At 40.4% G+C, this 23,225-nt stretch overlaps 1 protein-coding gene across 1 annotated transcript in view; it reads right to left on the bottom strand.

The window, feature by feature from the left end:
• The window catches only part of LOC102282868 (ATP-binding cassette sub-family C member 4-like), a 150,287-nt gene that overhangs the window by 47,065 nt on the left and 79,997 nt on the right, over positions 1 to 23,225 (bottom strand). The window contains 4 exon segments of the mRNA XM_070366902.1: positions 4,376 to 4,476; positions 11,196 to 11,306; positions 12,465 to 12,584; positions 19,241 to 19,391. Of these exon segments, the coding sequence (XP_070223003.1) occupies positions 4,376 to 4,476; positions 11,196 to 11,306; positions 12,465 to 12,584; positions 19,241 to 19,391 (483 nt within the window).

Genomic DNA, 23,225 nt, shown 5'->3' with positions numbered 1-23,225 from the left:
TTTCTGGTGGAGTCTTTAGGGTTTTCTATGTAGAGGATCATGTCATCTGCAAATAGTGAGAGTTTGACTTCTTCTTTTCCAATTTGGATTCCTTTTATTTCTTTTTCTGCTCTGATTGCTGTTGCCAAAACTTCCAAAACTATGTTGAATAGTAATGGTGAAAGTGGGCACCGTTGTCTTGTTCCTGACTTTAGAGGAAATGCTTTCAATTTTTCACCATTGAGGATAATGTTTGCTATGGGTTTGTCATATATAGCTTTTATTATGTTGAGGTATGTTCCTTCTATTCCTGCTTTCTGGAGAGTTGTTATCATAAATGGATGTTGAATTTTGTCAAAGGCTTTCTCTGCATCTATTGAGATAATCATATGGTTTTTATTTTTCAATTTGTTAATGTGGTGTATTACATTGATTGATTTATGGATATTGAAGAATCTTTGCATCCCTGGGATAAAGCCCACTTGGTCATGGTGTATGATCTTTTTAATGTGTTGTTGGATTCTGATTGCTAGAATTTTGTTAAGGATTTTTGCATCTATGTTCATCAGTGATATTGGCCTGTAGTTTTCTTTTTTTGTGGGATCTTTGTCAGGTTTTGGTATTAGGGTGATGGTGGCCTCATAGAATGAGTTTGGAAGTTTACCTTCCTCTGCAATTTTCTGGAAGAGTTTGAGTAGGATAGGTGTAAGCTCTTCTCTAAATTTTTGGTAGAATTCAGCTGTGAAGCCGTCTGGACCTGGGCTTTTGTTTGCTGGAAGATTTTGGATTACAGTTTCAATTTCTGTGCTTGTGATGGGTCTGTTAAGATTTTCTATTTCTTCCTGGTCCAGTTTTGGAAAGCTGTACTTTTCTAAGAATTTGTCCATTTCTTCCACGTTGTCCATTTTATTGGCATATAATTGTTGATAGTAGTCTCTTATGATCCTTTGTATTTCTGTGTTGTCTGTTGTGATCTCTCCATTTTCATTTCTAATTTTATTGATTTGATTTTTCTCCCTTTGTTTCTTGATGAGTCTGGCTAATGGTTTGTCAATTTTATGTATCCTTTCAAAGAACCAGCTTTTGGCTTTGTTGATTTTTGCTATGGTCTCTTTTGTTTCTTTTGCATTTATTTCTGCCCTAATTTTTAAGATTTCTTTCCTTCTACTAACCCTGGGGTTCTTCATTTCTTCCTTTTCTAGATGATTTAGGTGTAGGGTTAGGTTATTTATTTGTTTTTTTTGTTTGTTTGTTTGTTTCTTGAGGCATGCCTGTATTGCTATGAACTTTCCCCTTAGGACTGCTTTTAAAGTGTCCCATAGGTTTTGGGTTGTTGTGTTTTCATTTTCATTAGTTTCTATGCAAATTTTGATTTCTTTTTTATTTCTTCTGTGATTTGTTGGTTATTCAGCAGCGTGTTATTCAGCCTCCATATGTTGGAATTTTTAATAGTTTTTCTCCTGTAATTGAGATCTAATCTTACTGCATTGTGGTCAGAAAAGATGCTTGGTATGATTTCTATTTTTTTGAATTTACCAAGGCTAGCTTTATGGCCCAGGATGTGATCTATCCTGGAGAAGATTCCATGTGCACTTGAGAAAAAGGTGAAATTCACTGTTTTGGGATGAAATGTCCTATAGATATCAATTAGGTCTAACTGGTCTATTGTATCATTTAAAGTTTGTGTTTCCTTGTTAATTTTCTGTTTAGTTAATCTATCCATAGGTGTGAGTGGGGTATTAAAGTCTCCCACTATTATTGTGTTATTGTTAATTTCTCCTTTCATACTTGTTAGCATTTGTCTTACATATTGCAGCGCTCCCGTGTTGGGTGCATATATATTTATAAGTGTTATATCTTCTTCTTGGATTGATCCTTTGATCATTATGTAGTGACCATCTTTGTCTCTTTTCACAGCCTTTGTTTTAAAGTCTATTTTATCTGATATAAGTATTGCTACTCCTGCTTTCTTTTGGTCCCTATTTGCATGGAAAATCTTTTTCCAGCCCTTCATTTTCAGTCAGTATGTGTCCCCTGTTTTGAGGTGGGTCTCTTGTAGACAACATATGTAGGGGTCTTGTTTTTGTATCCATTCAGCCAGTCTTTGTCTTTTGGTTGGGGCATTCAACCCATTTACGTTTAAGGTAATTACTGAAAAGTATGATCCCGTTGCCATTTACTTTATTGTTTTGGGTTCGAGTTTATACACCATTTTTGTGTTTCCTGTCTAGAGAACATCCTTTCGTATTTGTTGGAGAGCTGGTTTGGTGGTGCTGAATTCTCTCAGCTTTTGCTTGTCTGAGAAGCTTTTGATTTCTCCTTCATATTTGAATGAGATCCTTGCTGGGTATAATAATCTGGGCTGTAGGTTATTTTCTTTCATCACTTTAAGTATGTCTTGCCATTCCCTCCTGGCTTGAAGAGTTTCTATTGAAAGATCAGCTGTTATCCTTATGGGAATTCCCTTGTAAACTCAAAATGGATTAAAGATCTCAACATAAGACCAGAAACTATAAAACTCCTAGAGGAGAACATAGGCAAAACACTCTGCGACATACATCACAGCAGGATCCTCTATGACCCATCTCCCAGAATATTGGAAATAAAAGCAAAAGTAAACAAATGGGACCTAATTAAACTTAAAAGCTTCTGCACATCAAAGGAAACTATTGGCAAGCTGAAAAGGCAGCCTTCAGAATGGGAGAAAATAATAGCAAATGAAGCAACTGACAAACAACTAATCTCAAAAATATACAAGCAACTCCTACAGCTCAACTCCAGAAAAATAAATGACCCAATCAAAAAATGGGCCAAAGAACTAAATAGACATTTCTCCAAAGAAGACATACAGATGACTAACAAACACATGAAAAGATGCTCAACATCACTCATTATCAGAGAAATGCAAATCAAAACCACTATGAGGTACCATTTCATGCCAGTCAGAATGGCTGCGATCCAAAAGTCTACAAGCAATAAATGCTGGAGAGGGTGTGGAGAAAAGGGAACCCTCTTACACTGTTGGTGGGAATGCAAACTAGTATAGCCACTATGGAGAACAGTGTGGAGATTCCTTTAAAAACTGGAAATAGAACTGCCTTATGATCCAGCAATCCCACTGCTGGGCATACACACTGAGGAAACCAGAAGGGAAAGAGACACGTGTACCCCAATGTTCATCGCAGCACTGTTTATAATAGCCAGGACATGGAAGCAACCTAGATGCCCATCAGCAGAAGAATGGATAAGAAAGCTGTGGTACATATACACAATGGAGTATTACTCAGCCATTAAAAAGAATACATTTGAATCAGTTCTAATGAGGTGGATGAAACTGGAACCTATTATACAGAGTGAAGTAAGCCAGAAAGAAAAACACCAATACAGTATACTAACACATATATATGGAATTTAGAAAGATGCTGACAATAACCCTGTGTACGAGACAGCAAAAGAGACACTGATGTATAGATCAGTCTTATGGACTCTGTGGGAGAGGGAGAGGGTGGGGAGATTTTGGAGAATGGCATTCAAACATGTATAATATCATGTATGAAATGAGTCGCCAGTCCAGGTTTGATGGACGATACTGGATGCTTGGGGCTGGTGCACTGGGACGACCCAGATGGAGAGTATGGGGAGGGAGGAGGGAGGAGGGTTCAGGATGGGGAACACAGATATACCTGTGGCAGATTCATTTTGATATTTGGCAAAACTAATGCAATATTGTAAAGTTTAAAAATAAAATAAAATTTAAAAAAAATTGGGGATGGGTGGAGGAACATAGTAATTAAGTAAACCTTAAAATATTGGATTATTTTCTTTTACCAAAAATGAGGAATTACCCATTAAGAAACAAATGCAAACAAGCTGCTAAGAAATTAGCTTATATTGTCTCCAGAATTTCAGAACCTCCCTCCTACAGAGACATTTATTGTATTTGAAGACAGTTTGTGATGAACACAAAACCTTCTGACATGGCATACACATGACTGAGAAAACATGTATATATTTTATTTTACTTTAAGCACATGGAAAGTTAAAGTGAAACTTGTTCAGTCATGCCCAACTATTTGCAACCCCATGAACTGTAGCCTGCCAGGCTCCTCTGTCCATGGGGATTCTCCAGGCAAGAATACTGGAGTAGCCGTTCCCTTTTCCATGGGATCTTCCCAACTGAGGGATTGAACCTGAGTCTCCTGTGTCTCCTGCATTGCAGGAGGATTCTTTACCATCTGAGCCACCAGGGAAGCCCTTAAGAAGATGGAGAAGAATGTAAAAAACTTTGTAAAATGATGTAAAAATAACAGTTTCATTATTTTACATAAGAATTGCTTTTATGTCATATAACAGCAAGGAGACCTGAAAAGGCTAAGAACAGAAAAATAAACATCACCATGTTCTCAGCTTCCACACTTTGCCTGACGCACCACTGGAAGATACTGGTAAGTGTGATGGTTAGTGACAGGACGAGACCAACATGCCCAGCATCCAAAGCTAAATGAGGAAGAAGAAGAAGAAAGTCAATCTGCTTCTCAACCCATCACATAGGTCCTTCTGTCGCTCTACAAAGAAGACTCCTTTATTTTTATGATTTTTATTGGAGTATAGTTGATTTACAAAGTTGTGTTAGTTTCAGGTGTACAGTAAAGTGAATTAGCCAGACATATATGTAATCTGCTCTTTTAAAATTATTTTCCCACATACGTCATTAGAGTATTAAATAGAGTTCCCTGTGCTATACAGTAGGTCTTTTTAGTTATCTATTTTATATATAGTAGTGAGAAGACTCTTTTATAATATTTAAATCATTTGCATGTAATGATAGTATTACTCATAATATTATTTCTGTTGTATGAGACAATAATAAAGTTTAAAAAAAAAAAAAACTATGAGGGACTTTCCTGGTGGTCCAGTAGCTAAGACTGCCAGCTCCCAATTCAGGGGGTCCAGGCTTGATCCCTGGTCAGAGAACAAGATAGACCACATATGCCACAACTAAGAGTTCACATGCTGCAACTAAAGTCCTGCCTATTACAACTAAGACTGAAGATCCTGCGTGCCCCAACTAAGACCCAGTACAGCCAAATAAGTAATTTTTTAAAAATATTATGAATTTAGAAAGAACTAACAAAGTTGTTAGATGACAGAGGATGAAATAGTTGGATGGCATCACCAACTCAATGGACATGAGTTTGAGAAAAGTCAGGGAGTTGGCAATGGACAGGGAGGCCTGGCGTGCTGCAGTCTATGGGGTCACAAAGAGCCAGACACAACTCAGCAATTTAACTGAACAAAGTTGTTGTTCAGTCACTAAGTCATGTCTGACTCTGTGTCTCCATGGACTGCATCACACCAGGCTTCCTGTCCTTCGTTATCTCCTGGAGTTTGCTCAAACTCATGTCCATCGAGTTGGTGATGCCATCCAACCATCTCATCCTCTGCCACCCCCTTTTCTCCTGTCTTCAATCTTTCCCAGTATCAGGGTCTTCTCTAATGAGTCAGCACTTCTCATCAGGTGGTCAAAGTATTGGAGCTTTGGCTTCAGTATCAGTCCTTCTGGTGAATATTCAGGGTTGATTTCCTTTAGGATTGACTGGTTTGATCTCCTTACAGTCCAAAGGACTCTCAAGAGTCTTCTCCCAAACCACAGCTTCAAAGCATCAATTCTTTGGCCCTCAGCCTTTTTTAATGGCCCAACTCTTACATCTGTTGACAACTCTTACATGACTACTGGAAAAAATATACCTTTACTATGTGGATCTTTGTTCTCAAAGTGACATCTCTGCTTTGTAATATTCTGTCTAGATTTGTCATAGCTTTCCTTCCAAGAAGCAAACATCTTTTCATTCATGGCTGCAGTCACAGTTTGAAGAGATTTTTGGAACCCAAGAAAATAAAATCTGTCACTGTTTTTAATTTTTCCCCAGATGGGATCAGATATCATGATCTTAGTTTTTTGAATGCTGAGTTTTAAGCCAGCTTTTTCACTCTGCTCTGTCACTTTCAAGAGGCTTCTCACTTTCTGTCATTAGAGTGGTATCATCTGCATATCTGTGGTTATTGATATTTCTCCCAGAAATCTTGATTCCAGCTTGTGCTTCATCCAGCCCAGCATTTTGCATGATGTATTCTGCATATAAGTTATATAAACATAGTGACAATATACAGCCTTGTCATTCTCCTTCTCCAGTTTTGAAGCAGTCCATTGTTCCTCGTCCAGTTCTAATTGTTTCTTCTTGACTTTCATACAGGTTTCTCAGGAGACAGGTAAGATGGTCTGGTATTCCTATCTCTTTCAGAATTTTTCACAGTTTGTTGGGATCTACACAGTCAAAGCCTTTCACATAGTTAATGAAGCTGATGTTTTTCTGGAATTCCCTTGCTTTCTCTATGATCCAGTGAATACTGGCAATTTGATCTCTGGTTCCTCTGCCTTTTGTAAATCCAGCATTGTACAGCTGGAAGTTCCTGGTTCATGTACTGCTGAAGTCTTGTTTGAAGGGATTTGAATATAACCTTCAGTTCAGTTCAGTTCAGTCGCTCAGTCATGTCCAACTCTTTACGACCCCATGAATCGCAGCACGCCAGGCCTCCCTGTCCATACCAACTCCCGGAGTTCACTCAGACTCACGTCCATTGAGTCAGTGATAACCTTACTAGCATGCAAAATGAGTGCAACTGTATGATAGTTCTAACATTCTCTGGGATTGTCTTTCTTTGAGATTGGAATGAAAACTGACCTTTTCCAATCCTGTGGCCACTGTTGAATTTTCCGAATTTGCTGGTATATTAAGTGCCGCACTTCAACAGAATCATCTTGTAGGAGTTTAAATTGCTCAGCTGGAATTCCATTACCTTAACTAGCTTTGTTTGTAGTAATGCTTTGAAGTTAAGGTCCATTTGACTTCACAGTCCAGGATGTCTGGCTTAGGTGAATGACCATATCATCATGGTTATCCAGGTCATTAAGATATTTTCTGTACAGTTCTGTGTATTTATGCCATCTCTTCCTAATCTCTTCTGCTTCTCTTAGATCCTTACCATTTTCATTCTTTATCATATTAATCCCACCTGGATTGAGATACACTTGACAGAATAATATAGGTGAGGATGTCATTGCTCAGATTTTTATCCTTATGCTTCAATTATCATTATGTAATTTCACTTTCTATGTCCAATGTAGCTGCAATTGAAATCACAAAAACAAGGCAATGGGTTTTGCAAAACAAGGCAATGCTTTTAAATCTAAAAATTACTCTCATTTTTGCATTAAAGACTGTGATTCAGGGTTATTGCTATGGAATAGAGAGGGATGGTGAATTCATGACACACATTCCAACAACTGCTCATTTGTGACCCACACAGCAGTGAGGATATTGTTTTTGCTACAGAGACTCTTTCTAACACCACTACACTGGACCCCTACAACCAAGAGATCCAAGTAACCCTAAAGCTAAAACCTAAACCTAAGCTGTCAGTTCAGTTCAGTTTCTCAGTCCTGTCTGACTCTTTGCGACCCCATGAATTGCAGAACGCTAGGCCTCCCTGTCCATCACCAACTCCCGGAGTTCACTCAGACTCATTCCATCGAAAGATGATGCCATCCAGCCATCTCGCCTCTGTCGTCCCCTTCTCCTCCTGCTGCCAATCCCTCCCAGCATCAGAGTCTTTTCCAATGAGTCAGCTCTTCGCATGAGGTGGCCAAAGTACTGGAGTTTCAGCTTTAGCATCAGTCCTTCCAAAGAACACCCAGGGCTGATCTCCTTTAGAATGGACTGGTTGGATCTCCTTGCAGACCAAGGGACTCTCAAGAGTCTATTCCAACACCACAGTTCAAACGTATCAATTCTTTGGTGCTCAGCTTTCTTCACAGTCCAACTTTCACATCCATACATGACCACAGGAAAAACCATAGCCTTGACTAGACAGACCTTTGTTGGCAAAGTAATGTCTCTGCTTTTTAATATGCTGTCTAGGTTGGTCATAACTTTCCTTCCAAGGATTAAGTGTCTTTTAATTTCATGTCTGCAATCACCATCTGCAGTGATTTTGGAGCCTAAAAAAATAAAGTCTGACACTGTTTCTACTGTTTCCCCATCTATTTCCCATGAAGTGATGGGATCAGATGCCATGATCTTTGTTTTCTGAATGTTGAGCTTTAAGCCAACTTTTTCACTCTCCACTTTCACTTTCATCAAGAGGTTTTTAGTTCCTCTTCACTTTCTGCCATAAGGCTGGTGTCATCTGCATATCTGAGGTTATTGATATTTCTCCTGGCAATCTTCATTCCAGCTTGTGTTTCTTCCAGCCCAGCGTTTCTTATGATGTACTCTGCATATAACTTAAATAAGCAGGGTGACAATATACAGCCTTGATGTATTCCTTTTCCTGTTTGGAGCCAGTCTGTTGTTCTATGTGCAGTTCTAATTGTTGCTTCCTGACCTGCATATAGGTTTCTCAAGAGGCAGGTCAGGTGGTCTGGTATTCCCATCTCATTCAGAATTGTCCACAGTTTATTGTGATCCACATAGTCAAAGGCTTTGGCATAGTCAATACAGCAGAAATAGATGTTTTTCTGGAACTCTCTTCCTTTTTCCATGATCCAGCGGATGTTGGCAATTTGATCTCTGGTTCCTCAGCCTTTTCTAAGCTGTACAGAAAGCTTAATAGTAAACTTGGTTCTCTCTATCCAACTACAGGACACTACCTGGGATGTTCAGAAGGTCATCCTTGCTACAGTTATGTAGACCTCAACCCATTCAAAGAAAGATAAAAATATAAAAGATCTCCATGATGACCTACTGTAAACAAACAAACAAACAAACTACTTAAGCAATCTACAAATTCAATGCAATCCCTATCCAATTACCAATGGCATTTTTCACAGAATTAGAACAAAAAGTTTACATTTTGAATGCAAACACAAAATACCATAAATAGCCAATGTAATCTTGAGAAAGAAGAAAAATGAAGCTAGGAGGAATCATGCCACCTGTCTTTAGACTATATTACAAAGCTACAGTAACAGAAAGTGGCACCAAATGCTAAGTGCCACCAAAATCAGAAATACAGATCAACAGAACAGGACAGAAAGTCCAGAGATAACCCCAGGCACCTATGATCACTTATGACAAAGTAAGCAAGAATATACAATGGAGAAAAGACTGTTTCTTCAATAATTGGTGCTGGGAAAACTGGACAGCTACATGTAAAAGAATAAAATTATAACTTTCCCTAACACTGTACACAAAAATAAACTCAAAATGGATTACAGACATAAATGTAAGGACACTACAAAACTTTTAGATGAAAACATAGGGAGAACTCTCTCTGACATAAATTGCAGCACCTCCTAGAGTAATGAAAATAAAATAAAACATAAACAAATGAGACTCAATTAATCTTAAAAGCTTTTGCACAGCAAAGAAAACCATAAAAAATACCAAAGACAGTCTTCAGAATGGGGAGAAATATTTGCAAACAAGGTAACTTACAAGGGATGACTCTCCAAAATATACAAACAGCTCATGCAGTTCAATATCAAAAAAAAATAAATAAATAAAAATTAAATTAAAAATAAATAAATAAATAAATAAACAAAAAAATCCAAAAAATGGGCAGAAGATTAAAAGAGATGGTCTCCAAAGAAGAAACACAGATGGCCAAAAAAAAAAAAAAAAACAAATGAAAAGATGGTCAACATCTCTAATCATTAGAAAAATGTATATCAAAACTACAGTGAAAAAAAATGAAAAAAAATGCAAAAACTACAGTGAGGTTTCACCTCACCACAGTCAGAATGACCATCATCAAAACAATAAATACTGGAAAGGATGTTGAGAAAAGGAAACCCTCCATCACTGTTGGTGGGAATGTAAACTTGTAAAGCCACTATGGAGAAAAATATGGAGGTTCCTTTAAAAACTAAAAAGAGAGCTACCATATGATCCAGCAATCCCACTCCTGGGCATATATCCAGAGAAAACCATACTTCTAAAAGATACATCCACCCTTATGTTCACTGTAGCACTATTTACAATAGCCAGAACATAGAAGCAACCTAAATGTCCATCAACAGAGCAATGGATAAGGAAGATGCTGAGTCTTGTCCGACTCTTAGCGACCCCATGGACATACCAGGCTCCTCCATGGGATACTAGGCAAGAGTACTGGAGTGGGGTGCCAGCCATAAAAAGCCAGAACATGAAATAAATGTCCATTTGCAGGGCAACAAAAGGAAGCTGGACCATACATATAGTGGAATATTACTCAGATTTTCATACTGAGTGAAGTAAGTCAGACAGAGAAACAGAGAATATGATATTGCTTATATATGGAATATAACAAAAGGCTATAAATGAACTTATTTACAAAATAGAAGTAGTGTAATAGATGTAGAAAATAAACTTATGGTTAACAGGGGATAAGTGAGGGGAGGGATAAATTGGAAGACTGGGATTGACACACACATACTACTATATATAAAATATTAAAATAGATAACTAATAAGAAACTACTGTAAAGTACAGAGAACTCAGTAATGACCTACATGAGAAAGAACCTAAAAAAGAGTGGATATATGTATATGTACAGCAGATTGACTTTGCTGTACATCGGAAACTAAGACAACAGTGTAAATGAACTATACCCCAATAAAACTTAAAATAAAAATGAAAGAATGGCCTGAGCGAGCCAAAGCAGGGGCCCAAGGCACCAAAGGTCTGCTGGAGCAGGCACGTCATACCTGGACTTTGCTCCTAAGGATTCTGAAAGTGAAAAATAGAAATTCTTTTCTAAAAGATAGTTCATTTGAAGTATTAATTAAAATGCAAATTACTAAAAATATACATTCACCCCAATGTTCATGGGGTATGGAAAAAGAATCTTTAAAAAGTGGATATATGTATAACAGAGTCACTTGGCCATACACCTGAAGCTAACACATTGTAAATCAACCATATGCCAATCATTTTTTTAATGGCCTCAAAAAGACCTACTGTAAATAAATAAGTAAATAAAAAAAAAAGATAAAAGTTCTCATTAAGACACAAACAACTTTTCATGGACCACACTGTGGAGTCACATACTGCAGACACTTTAATACAATTCATTAGAACCAAAGAGTATATATTAGACATGATGACAAGAGTTTAATAACTACAAAAAAAACTAAAAAGTGTAAACATACCACAAATATTCACATCTATACTTACATTCTACCAGAATCAGGGCCCCAAAGGCAACAACAGTGACAAAGATGGCACAGATGACATCCAGATACACAGCGAGCCATCGGGACGTCGTCAAAAGCAGGAACCAAGCCTCTGGATTTGTGAACCATAATAAATGTAATACATAAACAGAAAAACCATGTTAGCTGCTTCTCATGAGGGAGAATATTTTCTCAGTTGAGCTACAGAAGATTTTACACAGGTAGGACAGCAAAGTTACATACCCAAGGAACCTGAAGATTCTAGAAAACTAGGTTCTAACACAAGACAATGAATGTATGGGACACACAGAAATCAGTCCAGGAAGCATGCATTGAAAACTTCAACCCACAGGTTATCAACAGAAATAAGATCACAAGAAGGAAGATGGAAAATCATCTCATCTGTGCATTTCCTGCAGTGCTGGGCCTCAGCGTGAAGATCATCCTCTCACAGGGTCGACTGCTCCCAGCTCTCACACAGCAGAGAGCACAGCTCACACTGTTTCCAGCACCTTCTGCCCTCACTACAGGGACCTGAGGTGTTTATTCTTAGGATCCAGTGTCTATATGACCATCAGCTAATAGGATCTGCATGTGACTTTCAAAATGCCGTTTTTATCTTCAAAATACAATAATTATTGGAAAGTTTGGCTTGGATTTTATAAACTTAGAGGAAATTCTGAATTTTCTACCTAGGGAAAAAATTTCACTGATAAAAACATAATCAAGTGGGTGGCAAATCAGGAAATTATTTCCTCAATCACATCTGCCACCCTCCACACTCTGAAAAGAGTCAGCAAACCGCAGTCTGGAGGGTGAGAACAGCCACCACCTGGTTCTGTAAATAAACTTTTATTGGAACACAGAAACCGCCATTTTCTGATGTATTATCTTTGCCTGTCTTTGTGCTACAACAGCAAAGGTGAGTAGTTGCAACAGACACAGTATAGCACACAAGCCTACAATATTTTCTATCTGGATCTTCACAAAAAGAAGTTTGCTGACTCTTACCCTAAAGAGACAGAAGTCTACAGGGCACAGTGATGCAAGGACAATGCGAGCCAGTCAGGGGAGAAAAGCAGGGGATGACAGGGAAGAAGGGAGCACTGAGGGGATGCTGAGAGGAAGGGGTGGGGGAGGCAGGTGTGCAGAGGGGGATGAGGAGTGACACAGAGAGAGGTGCTGGCCTAGCCAGGCCACCTGAGAGGGAGGTCAGCCTCAGAAGGGAGCACATCCCATCCTTTGAAATCATCTCCAGAAACTTACAGACCTGAGTGCAAATCCTGGTGTGCATCAAACAGTTCCAGAAACTTCTGTTCAGCTTTGTATGCCCGGATGGTCCAGAGTCCCCGGAGAGAAGATGCTAAGTGGGAAAATACTGGGCTCCGTGCTGGGGAAACAGAGACAGACACACAGTAGAGAAAGTCACGGAGGCTGGATGCAAGGAAACCCACTGCCTCCTGGGCTCTGTGGTCACACATCCTGCCAAAGGGAATCCTCCATGTGACCCTCAAAGTCCTGCTCACACCAAGCTTCACTTTAATGACCTGGGAATGAAAGATTCTCCTTGAAACTATCTTTGATCAAATTCAAATCACAGCTAGATTTAGATAAAGAAATTCTTGTTCTTTTGTCAAGATCCTCTCACACACGCCTCCCTCCAAATTTTTCTGGCATCTCACCAGGTGGAAATTGTTGACAATTTTTTAAAAATATATTGAAGTACAGTTGATTTTCAATAATGTGTTAGTTTAAGGTGTATAGTATAGTCATTCAGTTATTTTTTTTCAGATTATATTTCATTACAGGTTAATACAAGATACTGAATAAAATTCCCTGTGCTTTACAGTAATTCCTTGTTGTTGTCTATCTGACACATTAATAGCAGTATGTCTATTAATCCCATACTTCTAACTTGTTCTTCCCTCTCTCCCAATCCCCTTTGCAACTGTAAGTTTGTTTTCTATGTCTCTGAGTCTATTTCTATTTTGGGTACAGATTCATTTGTATTATTTTTAGATTCCATATATAAGTGATATCGTATTTATCTTCCTCTGACTGACTTTACAAATAATAATATTCCTAAGTCCATCAATGTTGCTGCAAATGGTAATATTCCATTCTTTTCATGGGTGAGTAATTACCCTTCACTATTGGGTAGTGAAGTGAAGAATAATGGTAGTGAATTACCATTCACTAATTTTTGAATCAGTAGCCTTTTAAAATTTAATTCCTAATTAGAGTCCTCACCACACTGAATTTTGTTGAGTAACCTATGGGCTGTCTCCTCCTTAGATGAGTAACGTAAGGGCTGGGATAGAGTCAGTACATCCCCAACCCTGCACCAGAGCCAGACACAGGACAGGGTGAGATGAGTAAGGGGAGGGGACAGTCTGCTGCCTCCCCTGTCCTGGGCCTCTCCCTGCACCTGCGCCAGGAACCTCTGTGAGGGTCACGGATCACCCGGTGCTGCACCACCCTTGTGCCCACAGGACCTGGCAGACGAGGAGCCTTTGAACAGTCTTGACTTCCATTCCAGGAACCTGATGGACATTTTATTAACTGCCTGCTAGATACCTGTCCTGGTGTTCTGAGGTCACTGCGGCGTGTGACACTCACATCAATCTTTTAGAATCTGACAGTGGCCTTAGTGGCCATTCTCTTTTGAGTGACTACATGTGGGTTTGGGCCTGGTGTCACATGACTGACCATTCATTTCCTGCCTTCTTTTCTAAGAGCACACTGACCACAAGCATCAAGGTCAGGCTCCTGCACATCGGGGAACAGGTGGGCTGCAGGCTGCCAAGCAGGGAGGACACTTCTGGTGGGGTTTTCATTCCTCCAATGAATGAGGCTGTAACTTGCTGTTGTCAGGGACACATAGTGAGCCTGTGACCTCTGTCTGGGGGTGAATGATAACTTGTGCTGTATCAGCAGGAAATACTGACATCACTTTGTTACCTGTGTGTCTCCTAGAGAAGACCTGTTAGTACAATTAGGTTGTTTGTGGGAAGTTAGTAATGCATCTTACAGGAGGCTTCAGAGATTTTATAAAATGATGGGGAAAGAATCAAGGGTGAAACTCCAAACTGTTTTCAGGTTCTCACTCTTTAGTCCAGTATCTGAATGCCTGTCTGATGACAGTTCAGCCAGTACCAACATGCATCTGGGCACTGCACATTTAGAGGGGTTGAGGTACAAATAGGTAAAGACACAGAACCTCCTCTTGTGTTTAGTGTTCCCAATTCTATAAGGAAGGAAGGAGCAGGCTTCCTTCTGTGAGACACTGGGGCTCAGAGAGAATGGGAGACCCTCGGCTGGGGGAGGACAGCATGGGCTAGAGGCCAGGTGACAATCCACTCAGCCCTAGGATGAGATGGTTGGATGGCATCACCAACTCAATGGACATGATGAGTTTGAGCAAACTCTGGGAGATGGTGAAGGACAGAGAAGCCTGCCATGCTGCATGTAGTCCCTGGGGTCAAAGAGTCAGACACGACTGAGGACTGAACACAACCACCACCACCACCTAGATAGAGAACATAAACATTCTAATCAACTGGCTACCGCATATGGTTATCTGAGGTATGCAGGATGGGGTACCTGGATTAAATGTATTGTCTAACTTGTTTTATTGACTATATATTCCAAAGCCTTTGATTTTGTGGATCACAATAAACTGTGGAAAATTCTGAAAGAGATAGGAATACCAGACCACCTGACCTACCTCTTGAGAAACCTGTATGCAGGTCAGGAAGCAACAGTTAGAACTGGACATGGAACAACTGACTGGTTCCAAACAGGAAAAGGAGTACATCAAGGCTGTATACTGTCACCCTGCTTATTTAACTTATATGCAGAGTACATCATGAAAAATGCTGGGCTGGATGAAGCACAAGCTGGAGTCAAGATTGCTGGGAGAAATATCAATAACCTCAGATATGCAGATGACACCACCCTTATGACAGAAAGTGAAGAGGAACTAAAAAGCCTCTTGATGAAAGTGAAAGAGGAGAGTGAAAAAGTTGGCTCAAAGCTCAACATTTGGAAAACGAAGATCATGGCATCTGATCCCATCACTTCATGGGAAATAGATGGGGAAACAGTGGAAACAGTGGCTGACTTTATTTTTCTGGGCTCCAAAATCACTGCAGATGGTGACTGCAGCCATGAAATTAAAAGACGCTTACTCCCTGGAAGGAAAGCTATGACCAACTTAGATAGCATATTCAAAAGCAGAGACATTACTTTGCCAACAAAGGTCTGTCTAGTCAAGGCTATGGTTTTTCCAGTAGTCATGTATGGATGTAAGAGTTGGACTGTGAAGAAAGCTGAGCACAAAGAATTGATGTGTTTGGACTGTGGTGTTGGAGAAGACTCTTGAGAGTCCCTTGGACTGCAAGGAGATCCAACCAGTCCATTCTAAAAGATCAGCCCTGGGTGTTCTTTGGAAGGAATGATGCTAAAGCTGAAACTCCAGTACTTTGGCCACCTCATGCAAAGAGTTGACTCATTGGAAAAGACTCTGATGCTGGGAGGGATTGGGGGCAGAAGGAGAAGGGGACGACAGAGGATGAGATGGCTGGATGGCATCACCAACTCGATGGACGTGAGTCTGAGTGAACTCTGGGAGTTGGTGATGGACAGGGACGCCTGTCGTGCTGCAGTTTATGGGGTTGCAAAGAGTCGGACACATCTGAGCCACTGAAATGAACTGAACTTAACTTGTTTCAGCCTACTCGGTGCAAAAAATCCAAATAATCCACAGTGATGGTGCCAAAGTTCTCAGACCCTCCAGATCAAATACTGAGAAAATCATGTACTGCTTCTTGACAAAAACCTCAGAAGGAGCCCATTTCTCCACTTCCATGTGAATGGGAAATAGCCCTTGCCCCATGCAAAAATTCTGTCAAATATTCTTTCTGGAACAACCTCTCTCTCAATGTGCCAGAGACCTGCTTTGCGACAAGACTATTGAATGACTCCATCTCATGAGTGGCCTCAAACCATAAAACGTCTGAACCCTGTCTACACAGAAGACTGGATGGAGCTCATCACTTCCTCTTCTGCCTCCCCAGGTCCTACCATCCCACTGAGTCATATAGGTAGAACTGCACACACACCTGGACTCTACTGCTCCCCATCCATCCAAACACCTCGCCAAACTCGACCTCACAGGACGTTAGCTGCTTCTCTTGATGAGTGAAAATGTCTTCTACAGATTTTATGAAACTGATGATCACTATTCTTTTTGCAAATAAAGGTAAGTACCTCAAGTGTTTATTATTAAAAACAAAACATACAAATGCCACAATAAAACTCCTCTGACTGGATGAACTGAGATTTTTTTCCACTTAGTAGATACAGAGAAGCATGAGACTCAACATGCGTCTGTTCTTGGCTTGGTTTCTAGAAGGTTAAGTTGGTATTAATCTCCAATAATTATTCAAGGTTGAGGTCTCTGATGCAAACATATTCTCTCCTTACTTTTTGGTTATTTTTATAACTTTTAAAAATATATAACAATCTATTTTCCTTATTTTTGTTTTAATACTGATGAAATGTGTGCAATAATAAGAGAAAAATTTGATTATTTCATCATCTGTGATTACCTGTAGAATAGACTAATGAATCATAAAATGTGTTCCCCATTATTCTGTTTTTTTGCTGTACCTTGCAGAATGTGGTTTCCCAGCCAGGACTAAACTGGTTGCCCCCACAGTGGAAGCACAGAGTCTTAACCACAGGACCACCAGGGACGCCTCTGTTGCCCATTATTCTAAAACTAGGAAGGTGAATGGAGTTATCAACTAAATACATACTGAACCGATCCCCCCTCCTGAGTTCTCCTAGGGGATTATTTTCAGCATCATTTCTATGAATAGCTTTGAGAAAGGGGAACACAAACAGTGTGGTTCAATTCAGTTCAGTCGCTCAGTTGTGTCAGACTCTGTGTGACCCCATGAACTGCAGCACACCAGCCCTCCCTGTCCATCCCCAACTCGCGGAGTCCACCCAAACCTCTGTCCATTGAGTCGGTGATGCCATCCAACCATCTCATCCTCTGTCATCCCCTTCTCCTCCTGCCCTCAATCTTTCCCAGCATCAAGGTCTTTTCAAATGAGTCAGCTCTCCGCATCAGGTGGCCAAAGTATTGGAGTTTCAAACGCTTCAAAATCAGTCCTACCAATGAACACCCAGGACTGATCTCCTTTAGGATGGACTGGTTGTATCTCCATGCAGTCCAAGGGACTCTCAAGAGTCTTCTCCAACACTATAGTTCAAAAGCATCAATTCTTCACCACTCAGCTTTCAAACAGTGTGGTTATCACCCCAAACACTGAAAATGACAAAGAGCAGACATGGAAATAAAAGGGCTTATCTTTTCAATAGGGCTCCCCTGGTGACTTAGATATCAGAGTCCACCAGCAATGCAGGAGAGCTGGGTTCAACCCCTGGGTCAGAAAGATCCTCTGGAGAAGGGAATGGCTATCCACTCCAGTATTCTTGCCTGGGGAATTCCATGGACAGAAGAGCCTGGTGGGCTACAAACCATGCAGACTCAAAGAGTCAGACATGATTAAGCAACTAACACACATCTTTCCAATACTTTTAACAACTGCAACTTACTAGAACATGTGAAAGAATATTTTTTTCAAATATATCACTTTTGACATATATTTCCTGAAGTCTCATTTCCTTTCCCTAATCTTTTCCTTTCCTTGTCATTTCTGGTAACTTTCAGTTCAGTTCAGTTCAGTCGCTCAGTCGTGTCTGACTCTTTGCGACTCCATGAACCACAGCACGCCAGGCCTCCCTGCCCATCACCAATTCCCAGAGTTTACCCAAACTCATGTCCATTGAGTCAGTGATGCCATCCAACCATCTCATCCTCTATCATCCCCTTCTCCTCCCGCCTTCAATCTTTCCCAGCATCAGGGTCTTTTCTTTTTTTTTTTAATTTTATTTTATTTTTAAACTTTACAATATTGTATTGGTTTTGCCAGGTATACTTGTGTTCCCCATCCTGAACCCTCCTCCCTCCTCCCTCCACATACCATCCCTCTGGGTTGTCCCAGTGCACTCAGCCCCAAGCATCCAGTATCGTGCAGTTTAACCTGGACCAGCGTCCATTGATATCAGTGATTTCCATGCCAACTTCCAAATCATCCCACCCCTCTCTCCTCCCAGCCAAAAGACTGTTCATACATCTTTCCCAGTATACGGTATTGGTGTTTTTCTTTCTGGCTTATCAGGCTCTTTTCCAAATGAACTGTCAAATGTATTATTTTTAATGGCTAATACTTCATTGTGTATATGTACCATAGCTTTCATCCATTCATCTGCTGATGGACATCTAGGTTGATGTCCTTTATAAACAGTGCTGTGATGCACATTGGGGTACACGTGTCTCTTTCACTTCTGGTTTCCTCAGTGTGTATGCCCAGCAGTGGGATTGCTTCAACTTTTCCAGTATTTTAAGGAACATCAGTGGCTCCTTCCAAATGAGTCACACAGGTGGCCAAAGTATTGGACAGCTGTCCTTCCAATGAACACTCAGGACTGATCTCCTTTAGGATGGCCTGGTTAGATTTCTTTGCAGTCCAAGGGACTCTCAACAGTCTTCTCTCAACACCACGGTTCAAAAGCATCAATTCTTCAGCGCTCAGCTTTCTTTTGAAGAACAATTCTCTATTTTCCTTCTACATTAGTTCCAACATGATTAAATACTTTCAAGAATAGTATTAACAGAGTGGATACTCTGTGTTAGGACATAGGTCATGAACAAGACAGAAATGGTTCTTGTCCTCATGGTGCTCACATCCATCCTCCTTGGGATAAAATACAAAGGGCAGCTGACCCGCTGCCAGCTCCATTTGCCTTAAGGGCCAAACCTACTCTCAGGGGCCATAACTTTCAATCACCTAATGTTAACAGTGAGAAATCCCATAGAGCATTCTGCAGAGTTTCAGGGGTCTGGTTAATTGAGGCATAAATGGAAGATAGACTGCACTGCCATCCCAACCTGAGAGCCCTGGTACTCACTTGTACATTCCAGGCGTTTCACATCTCGTGATGTCTCTAAGAAATATCGCCGAAGAAAAAAGAAAATGATGCCAAGGGGAATCACAGGTATAGCAGTCCAAGGAATTGCAGCCACCATCACGCCCACCACACCAATCACAAGTAGAAATGTCTGAAATAGAGAAAATACAGAGGCCTTCATGTCAAGGATACTTTTCAAAGATAAATTTTATTGATTTGTTAGGATTAAACTCCTTTCCTTGAAACTTGTTGAAACAGCAGGGAATGCTTTCCCTTCCAAAGAAATAGAAGTATAGGTGGTCCTCATGATGTTTATTGCATGCACCAAACACTCTGATAAGAACTTTCTAGGTATCAGCTCTTGTGATACACTCAGTAGCCCTTTGAGGCAGGAATTATTATTTTTAACAGATGAGACTATTTGAGGCTCAGAGAGTAGGAGCTGCATCTCAAACTATCAGGAGTCAGCAGGTGTTACTAGAGAAAGGAGTGAGCAAGCATTACAGATGAGGAATCCAGATGCTTCAGCTATCCACGTAGGGATAAAGAAGTGGTTAATCACTTTCACTTTTCACTTTCATGCTTTGGAGAAGGAAATGGCAACCCACTCCAGTGTTCTTGCCTGGAGAATCCCAGGGATGGGGGAACCTGGTGGGCTGCCATCTATGGAGTTGCACAGAGTCAGACATGACTGCAGCAACTTAGCAGCAGCAGCAATTACAAATTCAGTGTAACGTATCTAGTAACAGTATTATCTAATTTTACAAATGGAGACAGTGAGGCACAGGGAGAGGAAAAGTAACTTGATGGAAACTGCAAAGCCTAAGTCACGGAGCTGAGAACCCCATGTCATGAGCCATTATGACATATTTAAGCTTGCCCCCAACATACAACCATCTTTCTGTCATTATACTAAGTATTTAAAATGCCCATTCCAAAGGTTAACTATTTTAACACCACCAGATTCCATTTACAGTGTGTGTACTGTGTGTAAGGCCCTGTGCTGATTTCCATGAACATTCTCTTAATCATCACATTATCCCCTGAGATGATTTTCTCTTAGGAAATGATCTAGGTCTAAAAAAGACAGCAGGTAGAATAGAAAATGAAATCACTGGTTGATGCTGATTTAAGCATCCCCATCTTTGTCAGGAAAAGTATGATGATACTCTGGAGGACAGTATCAGGCAATAAGAATGCAATCAACACTTAGTGTCTGTCTGCTATGAAAGTCGGGTGAGGTACTAGGGACTAGCAGATTCACCCAGTCTTGGCCAAGGCCTCTGAAGTTTATGATCTCAGGTGGATACAAATCCATGGTGATCTGCACAGGGGGATGGGGAAACACAGGGAAGAATACCTGAATATTTTTAGACAATTTTAAGACTCATGACTGATTTTATAGGCTTCTTTAACAAATACAAAGAATGGCATGAATGACTAGCAGGCAGTAATCACAGTTGATGGAAATTTTGACAAAAAAGGAGCTGGGATGAGAAGGCTGAGATGCTTGTCTGAGTTAACACTGGCTATTCTTTAAGATAAGAAATGATGAAGTTGGGAGGGTAAGTGGTTGTCCTAAAGTTTCCCAGTAAGGTATTACTTATCCTGGAGAAAGAGAGGAACCGTTTGTACTCAGAGAATCCCAGAGCCACAGCTGCAGGCAGGAGGAACAAACTACCAGAACTCTGTGGCCAGGAGCCCTTGGGAACCAAATTGCATGATCTGGATAGAGACACATGTGCTTTTCCTGTTTCTCCCTGTCTCTGCTGTGGTATCAAAAGAAAACTCAGAGTGAAGAGCATGGAGTTCTGAAGGAATAAATGCTAATCATAAGTGGAGAAAAATAGGGCTGTCTGACCGCCCTCCTATTAGACCTACAGAAAACAATTTCTTTCAGCCACTGGCTTGACTGTGCATCCTACCAGGCTACAACCTTCATGTTCATAGGGAGGGGTCCTTCCAGCTCCTTCTATGTCTAGCCTTTAGGTCACTTGGCTTGCCATTGTTTTTTGTCAAAAACAAAAAACTACACCTAAAGTGTTAATTATTAAAAGAAAAAAACCCAAATTACTGGTTTTTAGCAGACTTGCATCATTTGATGAACAACATTCATCCGTTTCAATAATCTGGCTCTCCCCAGGTGGCTTCCCTGGTGGATCAGTCATTAAAGAATCTGACTGCTATGCAGGAGACCCAGGTTTGGTCCCTGGGTCAGGAAGTTCCCCTGGAGAAGGAAATGGCAACTGACTCCAGTATTCTTGCCTGGAACATCCCATGGACAGAGGAATCTGGCATGCTAGAGTCCATGAGGTCAAAAAGGGTCAGACAAAACTGAGTGACTAAACCACTCCAGGCGAGGGCCTTTTATGACTAACCCAGCCTGGCACGTAGCCTGGGAAGCAGAGGTAAGATCAAAATGAAGGGCTCCATGGAAGCTGTGCCAGTGCTTTTTCCTTAGGTACCCACTGAAGACCCATTACTAATGCTCTCAGAAACTCTGGAGTTAGGTTCAGATTTCATGGCCCTAAATTCTAAAGCAATTCAAAGAGGGTGCCTCTAACAGCTTTATTATACATACACACACACACACACACACACACACACACACAACATATTGGTTTCCCAAGTGGCTCAGATGGTAAAGAATCTGCCTGTAATGCAGGAGACCCAGGTTTGATCCCTGGGTTTGGAAGATCCCCTGGAGAAGGGATGGGTGACCCACTCCAGTATTCCTGCCTGGAAAATCCCATGGACAGAGGAGCCTGGCAGGCTACAGTCCATGGGGTCCCAAACAGTTGGACATGTCTGAGAACTTTTACTTTTATATTTATGTACATTTGTGAATCTTTTATTGCCAGCCATCTCAAACCCTTTATAGAAGTTTGTAGAAGATGAAAATAATATCTAAGCAAGAAGTTAACATCTGAAGAAGGAAACAAAAGATCCTAGTGTACAATAAACACACAATAAATCCCTTCCTTGTAGCCAACCTCATTTCTTTCTCCTACATTCTCAGGAATGTCAAAATGCCCAATTCAAGCTACACACACAGTTACTCCCACCTGGTTGGATTCCAGGCCCATCTGATGGACCACATCACCACGGCCTGTGCTTCTGCACCTCTGTCACACTATGGAACAGAGAGAGTGATGGGTATATAGAAAGAAGCATATTGACCCAGAAGCAAGTGACCCAAGTCCTGATATTCCCCAGATAAGGAGAATCATTATTTTTATATATTTCCCATTTGGACTACACCATTTGGGAAATTCTATCCAAAGTCTATGAATCCACATAATCAAATAAAAAATTCTTAGATGAAATCTTTCACTTGAGAGAAAATGGTGATTTTTCATAATTCAGAAAAATTCACAGAAAATCCTTGGGTTGGGAAGATCCCCTAAAAAAAAGAATGGCACACCACTCCATAATTCTTGCCTGGAGAATTCCATGGACAGAGGAGGCTGGCAGTTTAGTCCATGAGACTGCAAAGAATCGGTCACAACTGAGTGACTAACAAGTGTATACACCCACGTACAAACCCTAAGACTAAGCTTTTCTAAACCTGGCCTTTGCTTGGGATATATTAATCATATTCTTCATCCCTCATTTGACTGCCTTGGGTCTTTTCACAACCACATAAGCTCTGGGACCTGGATATCCTTCAATTCACTCCCAACATAGAGTCATAGCTAACTCCACTGAAGAGTGAGTAGTGGGGTTTGGTTCACAGTTTGCTAACCAGCACGATAGGAAGCTTTAGGGAAACATGCTGTATCTCTTCCCTCATGTTTAGTGTATCTCACTGATCAATAGTTTCCTTTCCACTTTTGTCAGAGTTCAACGATATTACAAAATTTAAGACTGGAGTCCTCTTATTTTATAATTTATCATGGTACACCTTAAAAAGAAGAGCACTATAAAAGTATATCACAGGGAAATCTATTTAACATTCTGTGATAACCTATATGAGAAAAGAACC

Source organism: Bos mutus, unplaced genomic scaffold (assembly GCF_027580195.1).
Source record: "Bos mutus isolate GX-2022 unplaced genomic scaffold, NWIPB_WYAK_1.1 CTG250, whole genome shotgun sequence".
In the NCBI taxonomy this organism is placed as follows: Eukaryota; Metazoa; Chordata; class Mammalia; order Artiodactyla; family Bovidae; genus Bos; species Bos mutus.
This window is presented reverse-complemented; position numbering and strand designations above follow the sequence as displayed.